Source organism: Perognathus longimembris, chromosome 10, assembly GCF_023159225.1.
Source record: "Perognathus longimembris pacificus isolate PPM17 chromosome 10, ASM2315922v1, whole genome shotgun sequence".
NCBI classification, from domain to species: Eukaryota; Metazoa; Chordata; class Mammalia; order Rodentia; family Heteromyidae; genus Perognathus; species Perognathus longimembris.
The window spans coordinates 70,745,942-70,769,118 of record NC_063170.1 but is presented as its reverse complement, the minus strand read 5'-3'; the positions used below and the strand labels follow the sequence as shown (position 1 = coordinate 70,769,118).

Genomic DNA, 23,177 nt, shown 5'->3' with positions numbered 1-23,177 from the left:
CTTGTCTCCTGGGGCCCGCCGTGGGGGACTCCAGGATGACAGGGAGGTGGCCCGCAGCCAGCAGGGAACCATCCGGAGGGCTGGAAGGCGGGAGTGGGGAGCACGAGCTCAGGGGAGCCCGGCGGGAGGAGCAGGTGCCCGAGAGGAAGGAGGGGGCGCTGAGCGCGTTTTCGGGGCTGCACCTCCTGACGGGGCAGGCGCTGGTGGCAGGGAGTGGGCACAGGCCGGGAGGCGGGTCAGGATAGCAACGACCACAGCCCTTTAGGAAACCACACACAACTTTAGTAACAAAGCAAAGAAAACGGCCCCGGCCCCCCAGGCCCCCCGGTTCAGGCAGCGGGCGAGGCGGGGCCTCCATCACAGCTTCACGAGCGCCCACCGCGGGCGGCTCCCCGGCTCGGGACGCCTGGTGTCCTGCGGCTGCCCCGCGGGCGGCTCCCCGGCTCGGGGTGGGGAGGCCTCCCGGCCTGGGCCCCTGGCTCAGATCTGCTGAGGTACTGGAGAGGTGGACAGAACAAGCGCGGGGGGCGGCACTGGTCTCAGCCCCTCGGGCGCGAGGACGTCGAGGGCGGGGTCTCTCCCGGGGCGGGGCCGAGTCCAGCATCTTTCTGGGCTGTGTTCCTGAGGTGTCCAGGAGGGGCGGGGCCTGCCCCTCGTCCCAGCAGTCACTGAGGGAAGGACGTCCACTTCTGCGGGGGAGGGGGAGGGGCTGCCCCCCCATGGCCGCGTCTGCACAGAGCTGCAGGCGCTGGAGCCACACAGAGGGAACGCGAACGAGCCGCAGACGCCGCGCAGGGAGCCAGGCGGCCGCCGAGGGGACGCCGCCCGCCTCAGGGCTCGCGACTGCAGCAAGCAGCCGGCTCCGGGGCCACCCCAGCGGGACGGGCCCAGCCAGGGCGGGTCTCATCGGGCACGCCCACAGCGGGCACCCACGCGCGGCTAATGGGAGGCGTAGGCCGGGCTCCAGAGCCCCGAGGGAGGACGGGCTTTGCGACCAGGAGAGAGGGAGCTGAAGGAGGTGGGCGACGAGGATGCCGAGGACAAGGAAGACAATGGCGAGGAGGCTGTGGAGTCTGGGGAGAGGACGGGAAGTGAGAGACAGCACACGCCACACGCCACACACCACAGCACACGCCACACGCCACGCCACAGCACACGCCACACGCCACACGCCACACACCACACGCCACACACCACACGCCACGCCACACACCACAGCATACGCCACAACACACGCCACAGCACACGCCACAGCACACGCTACACGCCACACACCATGCCACACGCCACACGCCACACGCCACGCCACACACCACAGCATACGCCACAACACACGCCACACGCCACAGCACACGCCACACGCCACAGCACACGCCACACGCCACAGCACACGCCACAGCACACGCCACACGCCACAGCACACGCCACAGCACACGTCACACGCCACAGCACACGCCACAGCACACGCCACATGCCACAGCACATGCCACGCTCTGGGCAGTGGCAGCCAGTGTTCGCGGCGTGCCTGTCCCCACTCTGGCCTGCTTCCACGGGACAGCTTTGTCCCCCACATGAGGACCCCTTGCTACCCTCGGCTGTCCAACGCAGGCTCGGGGCCTCCCCGATCCTGGGCCAGGGCCAGGGAGCCCGGGCCGACCCAGGACCACCGGGGTGCACCCCCCCCCAGGCCTGCACTCCGTGTCCCAGGCCCTAGCGTTTCTTCTGACTGGTGACGGGCCACTGAGGGCTGGGATCGGGACCCCAAGGCCACCCCGCCCCAGGCCTCCTCCTCCCCCACAGGGGCCCGGCCGGGCTGGGCCGTGCTGAGGTACTCACAGGGGGCGCTGTGCCGAGAGCCAGGCCGGGGAGGCAGGGTTGGGGATGCAGCCAGGTCCCGGGGTGCGCAGACCGTGTGGTAGGCTGCAAGAACCCAGGGCGGGTGGTTAGAGGGGGTGGGGCGGGCTGGGCGCAAACACCTGGACGGGCCCCGGGCCTCACCTATGATGGTGACCGCTGTCCCGGCCAGCAGCGCAAAGAGCGTGAAGAACATGACTTGGTAGGAGTCCAGGAAGGGCAGGAAGAGGCTGGCGCCATCTGCGTCAGCGAGGAGCCGTCAGTCAGCGCAGGACGGGGCCCCGGCGGCACTGTGTGCTCTCATGCCACAGTCCCTACAGCCCCCCCACCTCCCACCCCCCCACCCCCGCCACACAGCAGCAGTGCTGCCTGAGACGCCACGACAGGGGCTGGCGAGGGGGCCGCTGACGTCCTGGGCTGACACTCAAGGGCTTCCTCCTCTCTCCTCGGGCCGCCCAGCCCCACGCTCCTCCTGGGCGATGGCTCCCCCGAGGCGGCGGCCAGGGCTCCACACCGCCTCTGCGGGAAGCAGCCCGGAGCCCGGGGAGGAGAGCAGGGGAGACCGCCCGGCAGGGCGAGCACACAGGGGGTAAGGGGCGCGCCAGCCTGGAGCCCGCCGCTGGAGGGGCAGGTGGGCTCTCCGACCCCCTGCAAGGCCCACCCCTGCCCACCCCCGCCGGCTCCCCACCCCTGCCCACCCCCACCGGCTCTCCACCCCTGCCCACCACCCACAGGAGCCGGCAGCATCCTCCCGCCCCGCCGGGTCCCCTGCAGTCCTCCTCCACGCTGACCCGCCATGTCCCTGCCCTATTCCGCGTGCATGATGTGCATCCCCGGGTCCCTCTGATGACCGTGGGGCGCTCCCCCGGGTACTGGCCCCAGCCCAGGCCACCAGCGCCCTTGGGCTGTGCTGCCCTTCAGTGCTGCCACGCCTCGTTTGCCTGTTCCCTCTGTGCGGGGGACCTGCGGCCGCCTGGCGTGGAGGCTGGGCTTTGGCGGGGGCATGGCAGTGACACAGAGCCAACCTGGCTCCCTGCGCACCTTCTCCGTGTGAGGGGCCCTGCTCTCTCCCGTGCTGCGTGTAACCTGGGGGGAGGGGCCCTGTGCTGGCCTCCTCATCTCACAAGCGGGCCACAGCACGCAGGCTGAGGTCTGGCAGCGCAGGGCACTGCTCAGGGGGCATGTGGGGAACGCAGTCCCGGGTGGGGGGGCAGTGGATGCCAAGGGCTTGCATTGGGGCCACACGCGGTCCCAGAGCAGGAAGGCAGGGGGCTGGGTGCAGGGGAGGGTGCGTGAGCCACCGTGGAAGGCTGGCCAGGCCCTGGGGTCCCTGGAGAAGGGGCTCGCTGACAGCTGACTGAGTGCCTGCCAGTGCGGACCTGCTGCCCCGGGGGACGCCCTCCATCCTCCCGCCCCACCCCGCCCCAGGGGACGCCCTCCGTCCTCTTGCCTGTGTGGACCCACCGCCCCGGGGGACGCCCTCCGTCCTCCCACCCCGCCGCCCCTCCCGGGACTCACAGGGGCCGGGCCCGCGGCGCTCCATCACGAAGGCCACCGTGACGGGGATGGTGAGGGCCTGGCCGGTGGCGGGGCTGGCGAAGGTGAGCGCCGTGGACAGTGGCCCCTGGCTGCCGGCCGTGGGGTCCGAGATGGCCACCGTGTAGGTGACGAAGCTGGGCGGCCCGAGGGACCTCTCCTTCACGAAGGCCAGCACGGCCGGCGACGCGGACCGCACCTGCAGGGGCAGCGCATCGCAGGCCTGGATGGCGCCCAACATGTCCCCCGCCCCCAGGCCCGGGTCTGGATGGGGACCCCACTGGGTCCTCCTCGGGACAGGGTGCAGCCTGCAGCCAGGAACAGCGCGCGCACTCAGGGTTTAAGCAAGGGTCAAACCAGTGCCTTTCTATTCTAACCGAGGGCTGCGCCAAGCAGTGCCTACCCAGCACAAAGTCCCGGGCATCTCGCGTCTCCAGCGACAGTGTGGGACAGCAGCCCCCGTTCCCCCCACACCCCGACACAGCTCATTCCCCACCCCAGTCCCCCTCGGGAGGAGAGGAGCAGGGAGAAGGCCGCATCTCTCCCTGAAGGCTCCCCAGACTCCAGAGCCTTCCAGAGTGTTGGCCGGCCACCCAGCTGGCGGGAGTGTGGCGCGGATGGGGACTAGGCCCCTTTCCTCCGGCGGGTGTCAGTGTTCTCGGGGGATTCATTGGAGCGGAGCGGGGCGCGTCCTGTGAGTCCCAGTGCCGCTCCACACGCGAAGCCAGCCGCGAAGCCGGCGAGGGCAGCAGCGCGGGCGGAAAGCGAACCCACAGCTTAGCTTTTACAGTAAGGTTCTGATGTGCGAGGGACGGCCGGGGTGCTGTGCTCCCCGCGCTCGGAGCCCTGCCCAGAGCCGGCTCTCGCCTCACCGCACGCATGGCTGCCACCCACCTCCAGGCTCTCCAGAATCTCCCCGGCGCCGAACACCTTCACCTCCGAGCTGGTGAGGTAGTTGCTCAAGATGATCTCTGCCTGGTTGGCGTAGAGCCCCGGGCTGAAGGGCACCTCGGCCGCAGCCCTGCCTGCAGAGGGGAGGCTGCCGGGCAGGGAGGCAGTGACCACCAGCGCCGTCCTCTTCATGCTCAGGTGCTTCAGCTGCTTGTCTGTCAGGCTGTGCATCGTGAGCGAGCAGAGGTACTGGCCTGGGGAGACACACGGGGCGCCTGTCCCCTCCCTCCTGCACACCGAAGCCCGTCCCCTTCCCCGATTCTCCGAGAAACTCCCAAGCATCCTCCGGAGCCCAGGTGAGCAGCCCCCCTCCAGGAGTCCCCTCGGGAATGGCCTTTCAGAGCCCTGGTCCAGGCTGGACACCCTTGCCGGGACCCGGCAGTCCCTCATCGCGGAAGTCTCCCTTCACCAGCTCCCGCTCCCAGCGCTTCGTGATAGGAAGCCTGTCAGGCCGGCTCTGCAGCTTGGGACCTGGCCCCGAATGAGGGCAACTGGGTGGGAAACCGATTTCAGCTCAGCACTTGGCTGTGGGTCACACTGGCGTGCCGATGCCCATGACCCTAACGCAGACACCGTCTAGGTCCTGCCCAGGACCTAGACTCAGCTCCAGGACGCGCAGGGCTCCGCGAGGATGAGGCCCTGTGGGGTTGGATGTCTGGGTGCTGTCCTGCCCTGTGAGACACAGAGCTTCCAAACCAGGGTGACCTGGAGGATGGCAAAGGTCCTCCGCACGGCCACCACTTGGGCGTCCCCGGGGGCTGTCGGCTGGCCGCTCTGGTCCGGGACTAGAGCGCGGGCCAGCATGCTGGCTGGGGCAGCTGGGGCTTAGCAAGAACCCAGCCTCTCTCTGCCTTGCTCCACGCAGCCAGGGGACAGGGCACAGCTGGCCTATTTCCGAGCGGGGAGCAGCCTGCACCCACAGGAGGGGGGGTGGGATGACGGATGAGGACCCTGGGTTCTTTTGAGTCTGAACTCTGGCACCTCTGTGCTGGGTGCGGTGGTGTGGATGGAGCTCAGGAGGCGCCTCCCAGAGGCCAGGGGTAGAGAAGCCGGGCCTGGCCGCACTGCCCAGGCTGCTCTCCGGGTGGACGCTGGACCGAGGGCAGACGTGCGGCACTGGCGGCACTGGGGCCCCTGCCACACCGCAGCACTGTCAGGCTCTTGCACTCACCCAGAGCAGCGTCAAACCCTGGCTCCACGGTGAAAATGTCCCGTGCCGGGAAGTCAAAGACGTCCTGCTTGAAGCGGAGCTGGCAGCTGATGAGTGACTCTGGGCGCAAGGCTGTGATCACTTCCCTCTGCGAAGGGGAGCACTCTCCTAGAGGCAGGAGTGGGTGGGCAGTCTGGGGTCAGGCCCTCCAGGCTGGCCACACCACCAACGGCACCTGCGCCCCAACTTTTCCCACACACAGCAGAGCCGGGGTGGAATGGTAGCACTTTTTTTTGGTTTTTCCATAAATGTTGAGGATACATTGTCTGAGGAGGGGCCGCCGAATGCCTGGCAACTCCAGAGAACGCGCACGCGCTCTGGCCCCGGGCCTGCGCACAGGCCGCTTCCCATGGGACGTGCGGACTCAGTGCACCGCCGCCTCGGGGGGTGCCGGCACCCACAGGGAGGGAGGAAGGGATAGGACGAAATAAGCCTGCCCCAGTCATCCTACGAGTAACCGTGGCACTTAATTCCCCCAATTGTTTAACTAAAAAACCGGCCTGCACCAACTTATGTAACTTGCGGAGGCTGCGGTTGGCTGCTGGGGGTGGGGCGGGGGGGCGGGGGGATGCTCCACGCATGGCTGAGGAGAGGTAATTAGAAAAATCAAATCCAGAAGACCCGTCTGCCAAGTCATTCGTCTCCAGCATTAATGGCAGTGGATTTGCTCCGGTGCCCTAGGGCTGCAATCACATGGCCCACTCAGAAGAGGCGAGGTCTGGGAGCCCGGCTCTTTTATGAAGATGCCTTTCACGGTTCAGCTTGTGGAGGACTCAAGTCTCTCTAACGCTGCAAGGAGTGGAGGAGCTGGGACTAAAGGCTCTCTGGAGTTGGGGGGTAAATGTGAATATGAAAAGCATGGGCTCAGGGTGAGGCTCAGTGGAGAAGGGTTTGCCTAGCACATCCAGGACCCAGAGCCACAACACCAAACCCCAACAGCGGTGAAGCCTCTACAGATGCTACCTCCCTCCCCCCGAACATGACAGGCCCCCTGTGTACCAATCAGGTTGGAGCTTCTGTCCCCCACGGTGACCATCACTCTGGAGGCCGTGTCCTCCGGGAAGCTGCTCTGGGCAGGGTGGACGCGATGGGCCACAGTCCTTTGAGGCATGATGACCGCTATCTAGGGAGGGAACAGGAGAGCACCAAGCACCCACTGTATACCAGACACTTTCCTGACCTCGCTGCGGCTTCCCAGGTGACAAGGCTGGGGCTCAACGCTCAAGGCCTCACTGCCAGCCTGGCATACGGCAGCGGTGGGTGGGAGGCCAGGCTGCTCAGACCTGGACTGAACAGTAGGCTCCGGCTCATCCAGTGGTCCAGAGCAAGCTAGGGACTGTGAGGATTTAAGCTCCTGCTGTGGTCCCTTCTCTGCTCACGAATTTGGCTGGCTAATCTTGTGGCAAAGAGGAAGGATATACTCTAGTGTACTCAAAATGCATTTGGTGGCCCAAATGCCTGGTTAATGAAGGCCCCAGAATCCAGTCTTCCCAGATGCCCCTCTCCTGCCTGGTTCCCTTGGCCTATCCTGCAACCTGCAATGTCCCAACCTCTTGGGGGGAGGGGTGACCCTGCCTCCAAAGGGTCCTGAAGGCCTAGTGGTCCTTGCTGGCTACAAGGCCACCCAAGGCTGACCCCCCCTCTTGGAACAGCACTAGCACTTCTTGCTTCTAGCAGGTTCTAGCAGTGTGGGAGTGCCTGAGAGCAGGAATGGCGGCAACTCCCCCAAAGCTCCGAAGTCCTAGGGGCTGTGGAGGTGGAGCTGAGGGTGGGCCTCAGTCCCCTCTGACCTTACCAGGGGCTTCGGCTGCCATGCACTGCCTCTGCCCAGGGAATCTGCCATCCCGAGGAGCCTACCACTTCTGTGCCCAGAAGTACCCAGTTTGAGCTCTCATTTCCTACCGCTCCTGTCTTCTGTTTCTGGCCGCCATGCCGGCTCTTCTCCATCTCCTGCACCCCACCCCCTACCTTTACCCAGTCCCTCTCCTGTCTTCTGCCCAAGCCAAGGTGTTCCAGTGCCACCTTCTCTGTGCCAGAGACCCCCATTTCACCTCAAGCTTCAGCCAGGAGCTGCAGGCTGGGCCCAGTTGATGAAAGAGTGCCCATCTCAGACCCTCAAGGCCCCTTCCTCACCATCTTCCCCCAAAGGACCACCACCAGGCCCTCCTTCCCCCTTCCACATGGGCTCCCAGATGGGGTGACTCTCCCTCCTGAGTGTCTCTAGCATCTGTCTACTGTGCTGAGTGCTTGCCCCAGTCCACCAGCTAGATACCCTGCAAGAACTCCCTCACCCACACCCCACCAGACCTTCCCAAGACGCACCCCAACTGATATTCTGGCTGAAAAACCCCACGGAATCTAACATGAGCTTTGCTCTACCCTCGGTTCCAATGGTGCCTGGTTCCTATAGAGCACTGGCTGCGGCCAGGCACTGCTTCACAAGGCAGCTCCTTTTATCTGAGGGCAAGAAAGCTGAGACACAAAGAGGCTAGGGAACTTGCCAAGGTCACACTGTCTCTTGGTGGCTGATCTGGGATTGAACCCAGGTATCACGTTAAAATTTGAGATGGGGCCGGGCGCCAATGGCTCATGCCTGTCATCCTAGCTTCTCAGGAGGCTGAGAGCTGATGATTGCCATTCAAAGCCAGCCTAGGCAGGAAAGCACGTGAGACTCTTCAATTAATTACCAAAAAAAGTGGTGATTGTGGTTCAAATGGCAGAGTGCTAGCCTTGAGTAAAAGCTCAGGGACAGTGCCTGAGCCGTGAGTTCAAACCCCAGGATTGGCATAAAAAATGGAGATGGAGTGGGCTGGGAGTGTGGCTTAGTGGTAGAGAGCTTGCCTTGCATGCATGAAGCTCTGGGATCCATTCCTCAGTACTACATACATAGAAAAAGCTAGAAGTGGTGCTGTGGCTCGAGAGAGCTAGCCTTGAGCAAAAAGAAGCTCAGAGGCAGTGCCCAGGACCTGAGTTCAAGCTCCAGGACTGGCAAAAAAACATGGAGATGGGTGTCTTTCATCAAGGCCATGCTCAAGCGTGACCCCCAGAAGCCTGGATCCCGGTGCATTTTGTGACCTGACCACAAAGCTCGAACTGAGTGAGCCCCTTCACACCCGATGTTCCGGCCCTCCCCCACCTCGGCTCAGCTCTATAGCTGGACGCACCTTGGCGCCCGCTGCCCGTCCCTGCCTACCCTCGGTGGGCTCTCCTGGGAAAGCAGGGCCTTACTATCACAGAATGCCTCTCTCGGCAGCCAGCTTGCCCAACACGCATAGTTGCGGCACTAAATATGCCAACTATTAGGTTAAACTGCTGGGCCCCATACAGCACATGCTGGCTCTAAAAATGAGAAGTGCCTGGGACTTGGCCAGAATTGGCTCATTGATTTATTCCTGGTTGGGGATAAATACAAGACAGAACGGTTTTGTTTGCCTCCAGAAAGTCTTGAAAGGTGACTTGCTGGGGAGGTTGGACTCTGCTGGTGAGGTCAAACTCCAGGGGTACCCAGCCATGCCTGTGACTCCCCCGGCCACCCCAGTGACTATGCACCCCCCCCCTCCCAGGCTGCCTCTGGTCATCACACAGGGTGAAGGTCGAAGGCCAGGGAAGCAGGGGCTCTTCCCAGGCCCACAGATTCCCCTCCCCCGCGCTGCTGACGGCTCTGGCAGGAGGTTCCAGGGGCCACGTGCTTCTTTTTTTTTTTTTTTGGCCAGTCCTGGGCCTTGGACTCAGGGCCTGAGCACTGTCCCTGGCTTCTTCCCGCTCAAGGCTAGCACTCTGCCTCTTGAGCCACAGCGCCGCTTCTGGCCGTTTTTTCTGTATATGTGGTGCTGGGGAATCGAACCTAGGGCCTCGTGTATCCGAGGCAGGCACTCTTGCCACTAGGCTATATCCCCAGCCCCGGCCACGTGCTTCTTTTTTTTTTTTTTTTTTTAATTTTTTTATTATTAATTAAGCAAAAAAATTTTTTTTACAAGGTGTTGTGCAACGAGGGTACAGTTACATAGTAGGGCAGTGTGTACATTTCTTGTGATATCTTACAACCTGTTTTTCCATCCCTTGTCTAGGTCAGGTAGACCCATATGCAATTTACAATGTATCAAGCACATATACAGTGTTCACAGACTTGGTCTCTACTGTCTCTCCTTCTCCCTTTGTTAACAGTCATATATCAGGGAGATCATGCCCCTTTGTTTTCTGTGTTCTAGGCTTGTCTCGCTCAACATTATTTGTTCGAGTTCTGACCATTTCCCTGCGAATAACAATATTTCACCATTCCTAATCTCTATGTAGTATTCCATTGTGTATAAGTACCATATTTTTTGGATCCATTCATCTGTGGAGGGGCATCTGGGTTGTTTCCAAATTTTGGCTATTGTGAATTGGGCCACGTGCTTCTTAAAGAACGAAAGAACGAGGAATCATGAGGGGGCAGCAAGCCGTCTGGGCTGCAGACTCCATGTCCTCACATCCAAATGAAAAGAAATCAAATAGGAATATTGTGAGGCAAATGACTGCATCTAGGTTGAACATATATATATATATATACATATATATATATATGTTTTCTTCTTCTTCTTCCCTAAACAATACAGTTCCTCATCAGTTCTTTAGCATTTGCATTATATCAAGGATGTAAGTCATCCTGAGATGACTTAAAGCATGCAGGAGAGGCATGTCGGTTCATGGCGTCTAAGGGACTCGAGAACCTGCAAAGTTTGGTCCTGGAGCCAGTCCTCTGAAGACAAGGTGCTCCCAATGCGTGGAAGCTTCCAAGCCCCTGGGGGTTGGCCGCACCCTACACCTGGCTAAGCCATGTACGCCTCTGGCCCCCCTTAGGTCCTACCTCCTTGTAGGTCCTCAGATGCCCAGCAACCTCGTAGTAAACTGTCACAGAGCCCACATCCCGGGCCACGGCCACGCCTGTTTTGGGGTCAACGTGGAGGATGTTGTTGGCTGAGGAGCTCCAGGTCCCCGAGACACCTGGAGAAGAAGCCGGATGTCACCCACTGCCGGTCAAGGCCTAGCTTAGTGGATGAGGGTGTTAGCCTCTGTGCTTGCTCCCTGGCCCCAAAAGAGGGCCCGCTAGGCCCGCCTCAGGGCCTGAGCTCCTCTAAGGCAGCTGCTCTCAGAAGCCATGGCTCAAATCCCTGCTTGGAATCTCCCTCCACAAAGGTCTCCCGCCCCGTCCTGGGCTAGGCTAGGTGCCGCCCCACCAGTCCCCACCCCTTTTGCCATGAGTCATGGCTTCCGCCCACCCAGCCCGCAGCTCACTGTCAGTTCCTTTCAGCAACCAGAAAGCAGATGTCAGGCTCCGTGCCAGACAGCACTTCTGATTTCAAAGTCAATCACATTACATGGTAAATGCAATAAAAGAACTCAACAGCCACACTCTGGATGTGGCAGTTATTTTTCTTTAGGTAGTATTTCATTTCCTTTTAAAATGAATTAATGAAGAAAAAGAGGATCTGACTGAAAAGAAAATGAAGCAGGTAACTACACGAGTTACAGAAGGCCAGGGTGGTGCTCAGGGGGCGGGAATCTCCGAACTGGCCCAGTCTCCACTTGCTGCTCACATCTAGAACAATGGCCACTGGCCACACAATCCACCAACGTGCCAGGCTCAGCTCCCAGCTGCACTGGCCACGTCAAGCGTGGACTAGCGAGGGGAGACTGGGTTGCACAGCAAACACGCAGTGAAAATGGCCTGGCCATCGCCGTTCCAGGACGAGGGCTGGTGAAGCCTGTCTGCACTGCCGGGCAGTGACGCCATAGGCATCCTCCAGGTTCCAACTGCACCCAGGTCAGGTGCAGAGCCTTCCCCAGGGAGCCCCTCCACCGCGGAGGGCGGGCAGTGACCTCACGGTCCCTCTCACCTTCCAGACCGAGGAGCACAGTGGCCAGGCAGAGGACATCTCCCACCACCACAGCTCCCGACAGCTCTGGCGAGATGGCCTGCTGGACCAGCAGCGGGACGTAGTCTGAGAGGCCCAGGTGCTCCCCATCCCCCACGCTGAGCAGCGTCAGGCCCACGCTGACGGTGCGGATGATGCAGGTGTTGTTGGTGGGACCCTTGGCAATCTGTATGAAGTCATCCCTAAGCGAGGGGAGAGAGGTAGGCTCAGCTCAGCTCAGGAAAAGGAAGTGCAGCCCCTGTCATCCCAGGACAGAACCCCCGCCCTCGGCAGGAAGTGGCTGCATATTCAGAAAAGCCAAGGCTAAGGGAGAAAACGAGCTGCAGAGCAACAAGCCTGGGCTCAGGCTGCCTCTGCTGTGGAAGCAGAGGTAAGCACGCAGCCCATCGTCTGCTCCCTGAAGCGGGGTGGTGACGGCCCAGCGACGCTGAGGCCGGTGAACTAACAAGCCAGTGCGGTAAAACACTTAAAACCCTGCTTGAGGGCTGGGAAGGTGGCTTAGCGGTAGAGCTCGCCTAGCATTCATGAAGCCCTGGGTTCGATTCCTCAGCTCCACATACACAGAAAAAGCCAGATGTGGCGTTGTGGCTCAAGTGGTAGAGTGCTAGCCTTGAGCAAAAAGCCAGGGACAGTGCTCAGACCCTGAGTCCAAGGCCCAGGACTGGCAAAAAAAAAAAAAAACAAAAAAAACCAAAACCCCCCAAAATCCAAAAACAACCCTGCTTGAGGGCTGTGCTGGTATTGAGGGGTGTACAGGTAGGGGTGAAGTCAGGGTCTCTGAGCTCCCAGCCCCAATCTGACCACGGTGACATGCGCCCTAGCCACACAGGGCCAGAGTGACTTGTGCGGTGCCGCTGAGGGTGGGCAGAGCCAGAGCCAGGCTCTTTGCTCCAGGGCTTCCTGGGTCGCAGGCTGACAGACGGCCGATTCCGTGCAGAGCCCCACAGCGTGCCAGAGGCCCTCACCACCACTCCCTTGGCTGATGAGCAGAAGGCCAGGCCACATTCCCAGGGGGACACGTGCAAGCCATTTGGGGTTGCTGATCGGTCTTGCCCTCAGAGGACAGAAGCAGGGTCAGGGCTAGGCCTAACTCCAAACTCTGGTCTCTCCCACATGCCATGCCCTGTACATCTGTCCTTCCATGTGCCCACGATGGACTGTCACCAATACCTAGACCAGAACTCTGACCCCCAGGGAGCAGGCCCTGGAGCCCCACCCCAGCCTGTACTCTGTCCTCCTGGGACTGAAGAGGACCTGTTCCCAAGCCGGCCTGCACCCACCAGGGCAGCAGCTCCGCTTCACAACCCCACCAAGCTGGGCTCTATAAAGCACCTCCCCAACCACCCCATGGAACACTAGTGCTGCTGGACTGGGGACCACACTCTCAAGCCAGGACTCCAGGGGTCTCGGGCATTTGGCAGGCCAGGCTGAAGCCACAGCCGGGAAGCCTCATGTCAGGAGGGAGGCTGCAGTTGAATTTCATAAAGAGCAATCCCGAGACCCACACTTGAGGCTGCACAGATCCTGCTGTTCCAACTCTTCCTGGCTATGGCTTGACTTCAGTGATTTGCCACTAGTGAACTCTGATGTTGTGAAGAACCTTACCCAGCGGGGGCTCAGAATGCCGGGCTCCTTCCTCACCAGGGCCTGCCCATTGGAGAGCCGTGCCTTGTTCTAATGAACTGTGACAGGTTTTAGGATTGATGAGCTACATCCATTGATAACAGGGCCAAACTAAAGCCAAGGTTCCATTTCCCCCATCTTTCTGTCATGGCCATACAAAAACCCCATGACAAATCCCTGACCCCAGTCCCTAACAGGAGCTCTGCTTCCTGCTGGTAGGAGGCATCTTCACCCACCAACTTCCTGCCTCAGTGGCAGAGCTGCATGGCCATGCTTCCCCTCCCTTGGCTCCTCTTTCTCCTGACCAGAACCCGGTGCTTCGGGCCTGGTCCCGCGGGCGCCATCTAGAATCCAAAGTACCACCTTCCCTAGCACTGCCTCTCAGGCCGTCACCCCATTCTACCACAGATGAAATCTGGGTACAAGGCAGGCACCCACACTCTACCTGTTGGTGGCAAAGTTGAGGACTGAATTGTGAGCATGAAAGATGTCTCCAGAGTTGTCATGGAAGTGGACGGTGAAGGTCGCGGTCATCCCCAGCGGTAGGGCGCTCAGGGCCTCCTTGTGCTGACTGTGCAGGACAGGGCTCATGGAGGTCCTCAGGTAAGAAATGGGAGCCACCTGGAGGACAGTACCGCATGAGTGTGCAGTCGACTTGTGCCAGGCAGGACACAGCACGGGTGCGGAGACGGCCGTTCACCCGGGACACCGCACGGGTGCGGAGACGGCCGTTCACCCGGAACACCGCACGGGTGCGGAGAAGACCTCTGTCAGGCTCTTTGAGAACCCATCACCCAGGGAGGCATCCACTGCTCCAGGGGTCCACAGCTCAGGAACAACTGCGGCCAGCTGGCGAGGGTCATGAGGAGTGGGGAGACCTCAGTCCCTCGCCCAGGGACATGATTTCCACTCTGAACAAAGCAGGCTGCACTCACTGAAAGAAAACTCAACCCAAGCAAGCCAAATTCCCTGACAGAGAAATCTGATCATTATTCACAAGGCAGAGGCATTTCCAGGCTGAGACCGTTCATGTCCCCGGGGGAGTTGGCTCTTGGAGCTCCTAGAGAAACACTACCAGCTAGATCACCGGGGGCCTCACAAGCCTGCGGGTGCTCGGGCTGGGGAAAGGAAATGGGTTTCTGGAGCCATTTCTGAACCCGAATGCTATATAAATAGCAGTAAAACACTATCCCAACTCAAGGCAACACTGTCCTGGTAAAAAAAACTGGTCCCTCAAAGTCCAAAGCCCACCGACAAAGTTGAGTGAGGTAGTGCCTGTTATGCAGTCAATGTATGTCTACTGAAACAGCAACCCTCAGCTGCTTCTTGTCACTCAAAAACCAAGGTGGGGGCTGGGGATATAGCCTAGTGGCAAGAGTGCCTGCCTCGGATACACGAGGCCCTAGGTTCGATTCCCCAGCACCACATATACAGAAAACGGCCAGAAGCGGCGCTGTGGCTCAAGTGGCAGAGGGCTAGCCTTGAGCGGGAAGAAGCCAGGGACAGTGCTCAGGCCCTGAGTCCAAGGCCCAGGACTGGCCAAAAAAAAAAAAAAAAAACCAAGGTGGGGGGCGCCATGCCAGGCCCCCATCTTGAAGTGAACAGATGAACAGGCCTGCAGCCTAAGCAGAAACAAGAAATTCCAGTGACTATGTTTCCTTTGTTCTCTAGGATCAGAAAGCAGCCAGGAGATGGGAAGCAGGGTCTGCTCAGGACGTTGATGAGGCGTTCCCGAAGCGAGTGAAAGCCGCGGGGGCCGAGAGAGTGACCTGCCCTGACGGAGGAACGTAGGCCTGAGCCACACAAGGTCTGCTGCCAATCACTGTCACCAGTCACAGCTACTCTGAGCCTCAGTTTCCACATCTGTAAAGTGGGCCACTGTACTGGGCGTCCCAGGGCCTGGAGTGCACGGCACGCATGCTTTGCACGCTAGGTCCCAAGCACACCGTCTAAGGGGCCTGAGAATCAGTCTGGCCCCGGCTGAGGCTCGGTTAGTGAAGATGTGGGTGGTTAGGCTCTTCACAGATCTCACTGGGCCTCCATTTCACCATCTATGAATCAATGTAGCTACAGTCCATGATTTCCAAGGATTTCTAGCTGGGGTCGCCCAAGATCTATCTAGGATCCCTGCCCTGAGTGATTCCTAGGTAAAGTCCTACTTGGAACCATTATCCAGAAAGGGTGACCCACACCGTACCTTTACAGCAACGATGATGGTTTGGTTGGCCCCAAAAGGCTCTTGGGCAATCACTTCAAGGGTGGACGTCCCAATGGTGGTGCTGGACACCAGGAAGCCCTTCTCATCAATGTGCACGACGGGAACCTTCTCAGGCCCATCCAGGACCCGGAAGCTCAGGGTGGCTGCGCCGTCCCTTTGGAAAACAAGGCAGGTCTGTTTCAGAAGCAGCGAGGGGCCCGGGGCCAATGCCTCGAGACCCAGCCGCGGCCCCCGGGAGGCAGCAGAGTCCAGTCTTGGCCCTGCAGTGCACTGGCACCTCTGCTGCCTGTAACCTCTGGAGTCCACCAGCACGCGCGAGAGGCCGTGAGGCGGGCACTCCTGAGCGGTCGCTCGCTCTGCTGGCAGTGTGTGTGCCTGGCACAGTGGGTGAGTGTGGGGCTTTGTCAGGCAGGACCCAGGACGGAGAACCCGGCGCTCCCTGCCCATACCTGTGCGTGCGGTCCCCTCAGCCTTTTCCTCAGCTGGGAAAAGGGCGCAGCATCCTATCTGGCCTATGCCCTCACACCGTGAGGACAAAAACCGGACTTCCACCCAAGAAAGGGATTTGCGGGAGATAAGTGACATAGGCTTTTATGCGCTTATGCATTTAGTAACAGCAGAGGCACAGGAAGGAAAGGCCCCCGGCTCCAGGGGCTGCTGTCCTCTCCACAGAACCTCTCCAGATGATTTTAAAGTCACGGCCTCGGCTCGGACAGTCCTCTACCAACCCCCCTCCATAGCTGGAGGGGCAGCTCATCCTCAAAGACCCCATCTGTGCCAGGCCTCCCCCAAGTCTCTGTGCAGAAGCCCTTGCGTAGGCTCTGGCTGGACCGCTACAGTGTTTCCACAGACATTTCCTTTGGGCCCCCTCTGTCATTCGCTTCCGTGTTCTCAGAGCCGGGCGCAGCACCCCGCCTTGGCTTCCTCTGGCTGAATGGACCTCGGGTGGCAGGTGTGTGTGTTTCAGGTGACATGTGCCCCAATAGGCAACTGCCGCTCCGGTTCAGTTCTGGTGGTTGTTGGGAAAGGCACCCCCAGATGAGCCGTGGGATCACGTCTGCTCCCCCCATTCCTACCCCATGGGCCTTGGGGAGCTTGTTAAGGGCGAGGTTTGAACACCGAAGGCCTGGGGTGGGGCTGAGACTAGCATTCCAGTGTGCTCCCCGGGGATGTGGCTAGTTCACAGGCTACACTTTCAGCAGCGAGTCTTACAATCACAGCGGCACTGAAAGATCTAGCACCGCCAAGTTCCGACTTGGTCTCCTGGCAGTGAGCATGAACACTATTTCTAGGCTGCAGGGAAAAGAGGGGCCCGAGGAGAAGGCTGAGCAGCTGAGGAGGCCCCTGGGAAGAGAAGGGGGCGCAGAGGCCACCCCACTCCCTCTCCCGACGCGGGCAGTCACAGAAAGACTCCCAGGAAGCACCCACGGCTCCTGACAACTGTGACAAATGACTTGTCGGATGCAAGCGCTGCTCCTCAGCCTCGCTGAAAACAAGAGCTGAGTCACGTACCTGTTTGTCTGGAGCTTTATAAGTGAGTTGGGTGACATTAATATTTGTTCTGCTTCTATTTCAGGGCTCAGCAGTCGCAGCTTTTCAAATACCTGGAAAAGAGAGAGGGTGAGCCTCCCTTCCTATGAATGCCAGGTACGTCCGGTCCAGGTGCCTGCCTCTCTCCCACAGCAAGGGGGACGGGACCTGGGATGAGACAAACTGTTGGTGGCACCTGCCAGGTAGCTGGGGACGTGAAAGGGAAGGCTGGCCTCCAAGAGAGGCCAAGGATACGGTAAGGAAAAGCAGACAGGCCCCCATGTGGGCACCTGCCAGGGAGGCAGGGAACACATCTGTGTGTCTTCCTCATGCCCAGCGAGACAGGATGAGCCGACAGCGCTGCCGGCCGAGATCGCTTTTTCTTATTTTGTTTTGGGGTTGGTTCAAGATGATGTGTTATTTTTGGAGCACTAAAAGTTGCTCTCAACCCCCAGGCCTTTGCACATGCCCAAAGTCCTCCTCCTGCATCGTCACTCCCATAGCACATCCCTACCCCCGCCCCTTGCCTCCCCCTCCCCCACCTCTATGACCATCGAGCTGAGATCAATCCTCTGCTTTCCCCAGAAGACTGAAAGCGCCTTGGGGGCAGGGGAGGCCCAGCCGCGGTGGACACCCCAGCCCTAGGCTCCAGGCTAGCAGGACTCCGATGGCCCCTGATGGCCCCAGGGTGACAACGGGTCACCCGAGTGTCTCCTTCCCTCACAGCCACCCCAGCTATCAGCGGCTCTCTTTTTTTTTTTTTGGCCAGTCCTGGGCCTTGGACTCAGGGCCTGAGCACTGTCCCTGGCTTCTTCCCGCTCAAGGATAGCACTCTGCCACTTGAGCCACAGCGCCGCTTCTGGCCGTTTTCTGTATATGTGGTGCTGGGGAATCGAACCTAGGGCCTTGTGTATCCGAGGCAGGCACTCTTGCCACTAGGCTATACCCCCAGCCCCTATCGGCGGCTCTTGACCCCTGCCTGGTACCTGGATTTGGATCTCATCTGAGAGTTCCTTGGCAAGGCCATGCAGCTGTCCTGCCGTGGGGTCCAGAGCCTTGACCACGACCCTCAGCCTGGTCCGGCCTTTGACTCGACCATGCACATTCATGGCAAAGTTGCACTGTGCTGGGAGCTGGATGGATGCCTGGGAAAGACATTGAACACAGTTCTGGGGGCGAGGCCAGGGGCGCAGCACCTCTACGCTGGGTCCTCATGGCCGTCTGACTCTTTCACCCTGTCAGATCTGCCATACAGGGCTGGCACGTGGGCATTACCCAAGTTGAGTCCTGTCAAGTTTGTGGGGTGACTGGAAAGTGCTGGGGCTCCCCCTTGAGCCACCATCTGTTTGTTGTTGTTGTTGTTTTTGTGCCAGTCCTGGGGCTTCAACTCAGGGCTTGGGCACCGTCCCTTAGCTTCTTTTTCTCAAAGCTAGTGCTCTACTACTTGAGTCACAGTGCCACTTCTGGCTTTTTCTGAGTCGTTTATTGAAGATGAAAGTCTCATGGACCTTTCTGCCCGGGCTGGCTTTGCACTGGATGCTCAGATCTCAGCCTCCTGAGCAGCTAGGATGACAGGCGTGAGCTCTGGCGCCTGGACAGGGGGGTTTTCTGGCAGGAGACTCTTCAGTCTTGAGCAAGCACAATGCATTGAGTCGCCCAAAAGGATGTGGGCTTGCACAGGGCTTGGCTCTGCCCTCCTGACAGCCAGGGTCCCGTGAATGAGGAGCAGGGACAGAGCCACCAGGGACAGCACCCTAGTTCCACAAGGTGGGGCGGGAGAAGCCTTCCCGAGGCCCCGTGTCTGTGCCCTGCCCGCCTCCCAGGCCTCCGGCCTCACTGTCCACACACAAGGCAGAAGAGACCTTTCCAACCAACTCCATAGCAACTTTGCAGAAAATGCCCACTGGCTGTCACCTGCTTCCCCACCAGCTTGCTGGGTGACCCCGGTAAGTCCTTGCCAACTTGGAGGCTTCACACAACACAAAGAGGGACTTAAAATGGTCTGTGCAGCCCTTCCAGCCCAGAGGTCTCAAGAGGGAAGCGTGCTCTCTGGGATGAAGCAGGAGAGAGACCCGGACAGCTGAGCATCACTTCAGAAAGCAGGGAGGAAACAAAGGCCCCTGTGACCCAGAACGCGTTGCCTTCCCACAAGGTTGCTCACTGCTCTACCCCGGGCAGCCGTGGCCTCCAGTGGTTCTCGTGTTGGCAGCTGGCTCCCAGCACAGGGACCAGAGGAGGCGGTGTATGTTGGGCGGGGCTTCGTGCAAGGGAACTAGGCTGCTCTGCATGCTGTTCTCAGCCGGACAGGGACCTACAAGGACCTGTTAGCTCCTCCCCAGTGAGTCACTATGAAAGAGCAAGATCGTGTCCAGCCTGCTTTCTGGCTTCCTGTCTCTTGTACCCCAACACACTGCCACTGTCATGCCCCCACCGTGTTGTGATGTGGTCAGTGGCCCTCCTCAGAGCAGGGCCAGTGTTGCCCATGCTCAAAATGGCTCGAAAGGACCCCGTCTCAGACACTTAGCTATGGCAAAAGAGCACGGCTCATATCTGCAAAGCCCACGTGTAGGACGCTTGGGAGAAGCCTGCGGAGTCTGGGAGGGGGGTTTCTAGATGAGAACGGGTGGACGTTTGGGATGTGGGGGGTTCAGCGGGGGGTTACCTCGTGGTGCCGCCCGCGGAGGTCCAGGATATCCCGCTTGGTGACAGACCAGTGGAAGGTCAGGCCTGGTACAGCGTTGCCAAAAGAGAAAGGGCTCTGGTTGTTGGTGATCCCGGTGACATAGACAGGCATCTGGGGGGAACGCCAGGCCCTGTGAGCACGGGGCCCCGTGCTGGGCTCTCCCCCTCGGCCTACCCGATCCTCTCCTCATCCCCCTCCAAAGCTTTCCAGCCGACTGTGCAGTGAGCCGTCTTCCATCACTAGACAAGGAGACGGCAGGACGTCTGGGGCGGTTTGACCAAAGAGCAAACACTCCCAGCAGAAGTAGAGCTAGCCCCTCCCCAGCGATGGGGGGGCCTGAGAGCGCTGTCCAGGAGGACCGAGCTCCAGGACGCCTGCGGAGGCCCCTTGCAGCCGCGCCCACACCGCCTGGCCCTCCAATCCCCATGCCACCCCGCAGGGGGCCGTGGCCATGGGAGTGAGTGTGTCAGGGCCCAGGCGCTCCTTGTCTATGGTCACTTCCTGCCAGCGGGCACAGCAACACAGCCCCACAGTTCCCAGGTCTACAACTTACCACCTGCCTGCTCTGTCCTCAGGTTCAGCATTCATGGATCAAAAACATGAAGGGGCAAGGACTGGGGGCGGGTGGCCCAGGCACCATGCCATGAGTTTAGTCTCCAGCACAGCCAAAAAAGGGGGGGGGGACTATCTATAATGAAAAATGTTTAAACTTTTTTCTTGTCATTATTTCCTAAGCCACATACTGTGATAACTACTGAGAACGGGCTACAGGACGAGTGCTGTAACTCACTAGAGATGGAGTGACACATACGGAAAGGTGGACACTGGTTCTATGCTGATTCTACATCACTGAGGGGACTGGGCATCCTCAGATTTTGGTGTGCACGCGGGGTTTCAGTGCCCTCAGATACCAAGGGACAAGTGTCACAGCTGCATAGACACTACACAGCATTCTGCTCTTACATCTATGAATTTGCTCATCTAACATGGTGACAATTCTCACACCCACCTCCAGGGTTGCTATGAACACCCAACGGGATGAGCAGACAGAACACCCATCCTGACGTAAGTGCCAGCTCCACCAGTTTCTGGCACATGCCAGATGCTGCCCTAGCTACGGAGAGGTGACAGTGCCTTGAAGCAGCCATCAGTCAGGAAGACACAAACACGGAACTTGGGTGGCTGCTATGCATGAAAGGATGGCATCAGCCTCGTGATCGAGGGCAGGAGTGGGGCCTGAGCCCAGCGTTGGGCTCAGAGACAAAAGGGCAGGTGGAGCCGATTCCAGCACAAGGAGCCGTGACCTAAGCAGGATTCGGACTCACCTGGGTCCCTGTCCTCATCCGTGTGATGGGTGCACGGATTCTCACTGCCTGGAGCTGCAGCACCTCCACCTCCACGTGGTCCTAGGATGAGAGGCGGGCCTCAGGCGGACAGTCGTCGCGGGGCGAGGAGGAGGACATCCCACGCCACACTCACCTGCCAGAGCCTGGCCGTGGAGTGGCTCGGCCGCACGGGCCAGTCAACCCCGTTCCCACAGCTGGGTCTCCTCCCGGGCCTGCAGCCCTGCCTTCCCCAGGTCACCATCAGACTTGGGAGCAGAGCCCGGGGCCCACTCCCCAGCCTGGACATCCTCATAGGACAGGCCTAGAATCTCACAGCCCCTAATCCCGCCTGTCTGACTCAGCGGGGCACAGGGTGACGAGAGCAGACTCTGTGCCCTTTCTCATCCTGAGCTCCGGTCTCTGGGTAATCTAGTCAAGGACTAACTCTGTCTTCTTCACAGTGCTGGACTCACAAAGACTTGAACTGAGAAAATCCTATAGCACTTCAGCTTATGTCTGTGCCTGGGATTGGGGCAAAAGCGGAGCACCTTGTAGGCACCCAGTAAGCATTCATTCTCTTCTTCTGTTCTCCTTCTTGCTGTTCCAGCTCCTTCCGCCAGTTGCAGACCATCCCCAGCCCCTGGGTGCTGATCGTGTGAGTTGGATCGGACAGGTGAATTGGAAGCATCTGACCAAGATCACATGTCCAGCAGACGTGGGGGCCGCACCCCGCGCCCCTGCCGGTCTGAGCTCAAGCAGACGCCTCTCAGAGGAGCGGATGGCCCAGCCACTCCCTCTGCTAAGAACCACCAGGGCCTTTCTCCAGCACCTCCCCAGCTGACCGCATGGAAGGGCTACAAGGAAAAGCACCCAACGGGGCCAGGCCGCAATGAGAGAGGGGCCAGGAGGAAAGGCCGGCTGAATGTCCAGCCGCTGTCGCTTCAGCCACACCACCTGAGCTCCCAGGAGGAAAAGAGCCAGTTCCTGAGCCACAACCCTGACTGTAGAGAGAGAAATAAAGCAGGGCCATGTAGGGTCCTGCAGTTTACTCTTCAGGACAATTTTCTGTGCTCGATACTTTCTTGCTATCTTCCTGAAATCGATAACATGCAATCTGGGAAGCTGCCTCTGCCATTCAGAGAATCCGTAGGATTCTGGGAGACAGATGCTGAAACCACTGGGAAAAGGAGCCAATCAATGCACTCAATGTCAGATCAAAGTCAGCCTCGGGGAAGGAGGACGGGAGGGTGGCCACTGCCAGTTCCCACAGGTGCCGGGCTTGGATGCTCTGAACACTGAGCAACACGGACGCTCACGAGGGAGGGTGGACAGACGGGAACCCGGGTGGGGTCTCGTCCATAGCCACCCTGTGCCGCGCACACCACTCTTCAAGACAGACTGGGTTTCCAGTCAGCCCCAGGGGATGGCTCATCCCAGGGCCTTCCTGGGGAGCGTGATGGTCCACCCTTCTTCTCTACTGAGGAGCACCCACCCCGGAGAAAGACAGACTGTCATCTGCCGGGCATCGATGCCGCTGGGGTGGGGGCAGGAGACTCTCCCGGGAGGAGACCGCTCTGCCTCGGCCTGACAGCTGCCTGCTAGCCTGATTAAAAAACGAACCTGGGCTGGGAATATGGCCTAGTGGCAAGAGTGCTTGCCTCCTACACATGAAGCTCTCAGTTCGATTCCCCAGCACCACATATATGGAAAACGGCCAGAAGTGGCGCTGTGGCTCAGGTGGCAGAGTGCTAGCCTTGAGCGGGAAGAAGCCAGGGACGGTGCTCAGGCCCTGAGTCCAAGCCCAGGACTGGCCAAGAAAAAAAAAACAAAAAACAAAAAAACGAACCTGCCCAGCACAGGGTACTTCTGGCTGAGCATTTTCCTGGAAGTGCAAATCCAGGTCTGAACTACTGATTTTCATGATCCCACGCTTAGGGTACACATCTACGAACTGACACACACGGCCTCACACTCCGGGCATCTCGGCCAGGAGCAACCCCTTCCCCTTGCAAGAACACATGCTTTTCCTGCGGGAAGAGGATGTGCACACAGACCCAGAGCTGTCAGGCCCGACTGGACCAGGGCTCAGGACTACCCCACGATGGCCATGGGCCATGGGCTGGTCCCTCAGACAGCTTGTCTGAGAAGGGGACACTAGCAAACACACAAGGGTGCCAGGGACCTGGCACAGCCACCATCGTTACTATCAGGGGATCACTGGGAGGGGGAGGGGCGCCGCGGAGCTCATCCGTGCAGGGCGGCTGGAAGGACCGGGGAGTCAGCCTGGATGTCCTGCATCAGCGGGGCTGCCCTAGGCAGGGGAATCACCCCC

General features: G+C 59.9%; 1 protein-coding gene across 1 annotated transcript in view; it reads right to left on the bottom strand.

Moving 5' to 3' along the window:
• Positions 1 to 260: 260 nt before the first annotated feature.
• Positions 261 to 23,177, bottom strand: part of Nup210 (nucleoporin 210) — a 79,685-nt gene continuing 56,768 nt past the window's right edge. The window contains exons 26-40 of the mRNA XM_048356336.1: positions 20,846 to 20,926; positions 19,500 to 19,631; positions 17,824 to 17,982; positions 16,820 to 16,911; positions 15,287 to 15,461; positions 13,535 to 13,710; positions 11,428 to 11,648; positions 10,398 to 10,534; positions 6,551 to 6,674; positions 5,513 to 5,659; positions 4,285 to 4,535; positions 3,373 to 3,589; positions 1,999 to 2,094; positions 1,837 to 1,920; positions 261 to 1,073 (exon numbers count right to left, since the gene is read on the bottom strand). Of these exons, the coding sequence (XP_048212293.1) occupies positions 940 to 1,073; positions 1,837 to 1,920; positions 1,999 to 2,094; positions 3,373 to 3,589; positions 4,285 to 4,535; positions 5,513 to 5,659; positions 6,551 to 6,674; positions 10,398 to 10,534; positions 11,428 to 11,648; positions 13,535 to 13,710; positions 15,287 to 15,461; positions 16,820 to 16,911; positions 17,824 to 17,982; positions 19,500 to 19,631; positions 20,846 to 20,926 (2,226 nt within the window). The 3' untranslated portion in view covers positions 261 to 939. The remainder of the gene's footprint in view (positions 1,074 to 1,836; positions 1,921 to 1,998; positions 2,095 to 3,372; positions 3,590 to 4,284; positions 4,536 to 5,512; positions 5,660 to 6,550; positions 6,675 to 10,397; positions 10,535 to 11,427; positions 11,649 to 13,534; positions 13,711 to 15,286; positions 15,462 to 16,819; positions 16,912 to 17,823; positions 17,983 to 19,499; positions 19,632 to 20,845; positions 20,927 to 23,177) is intronic.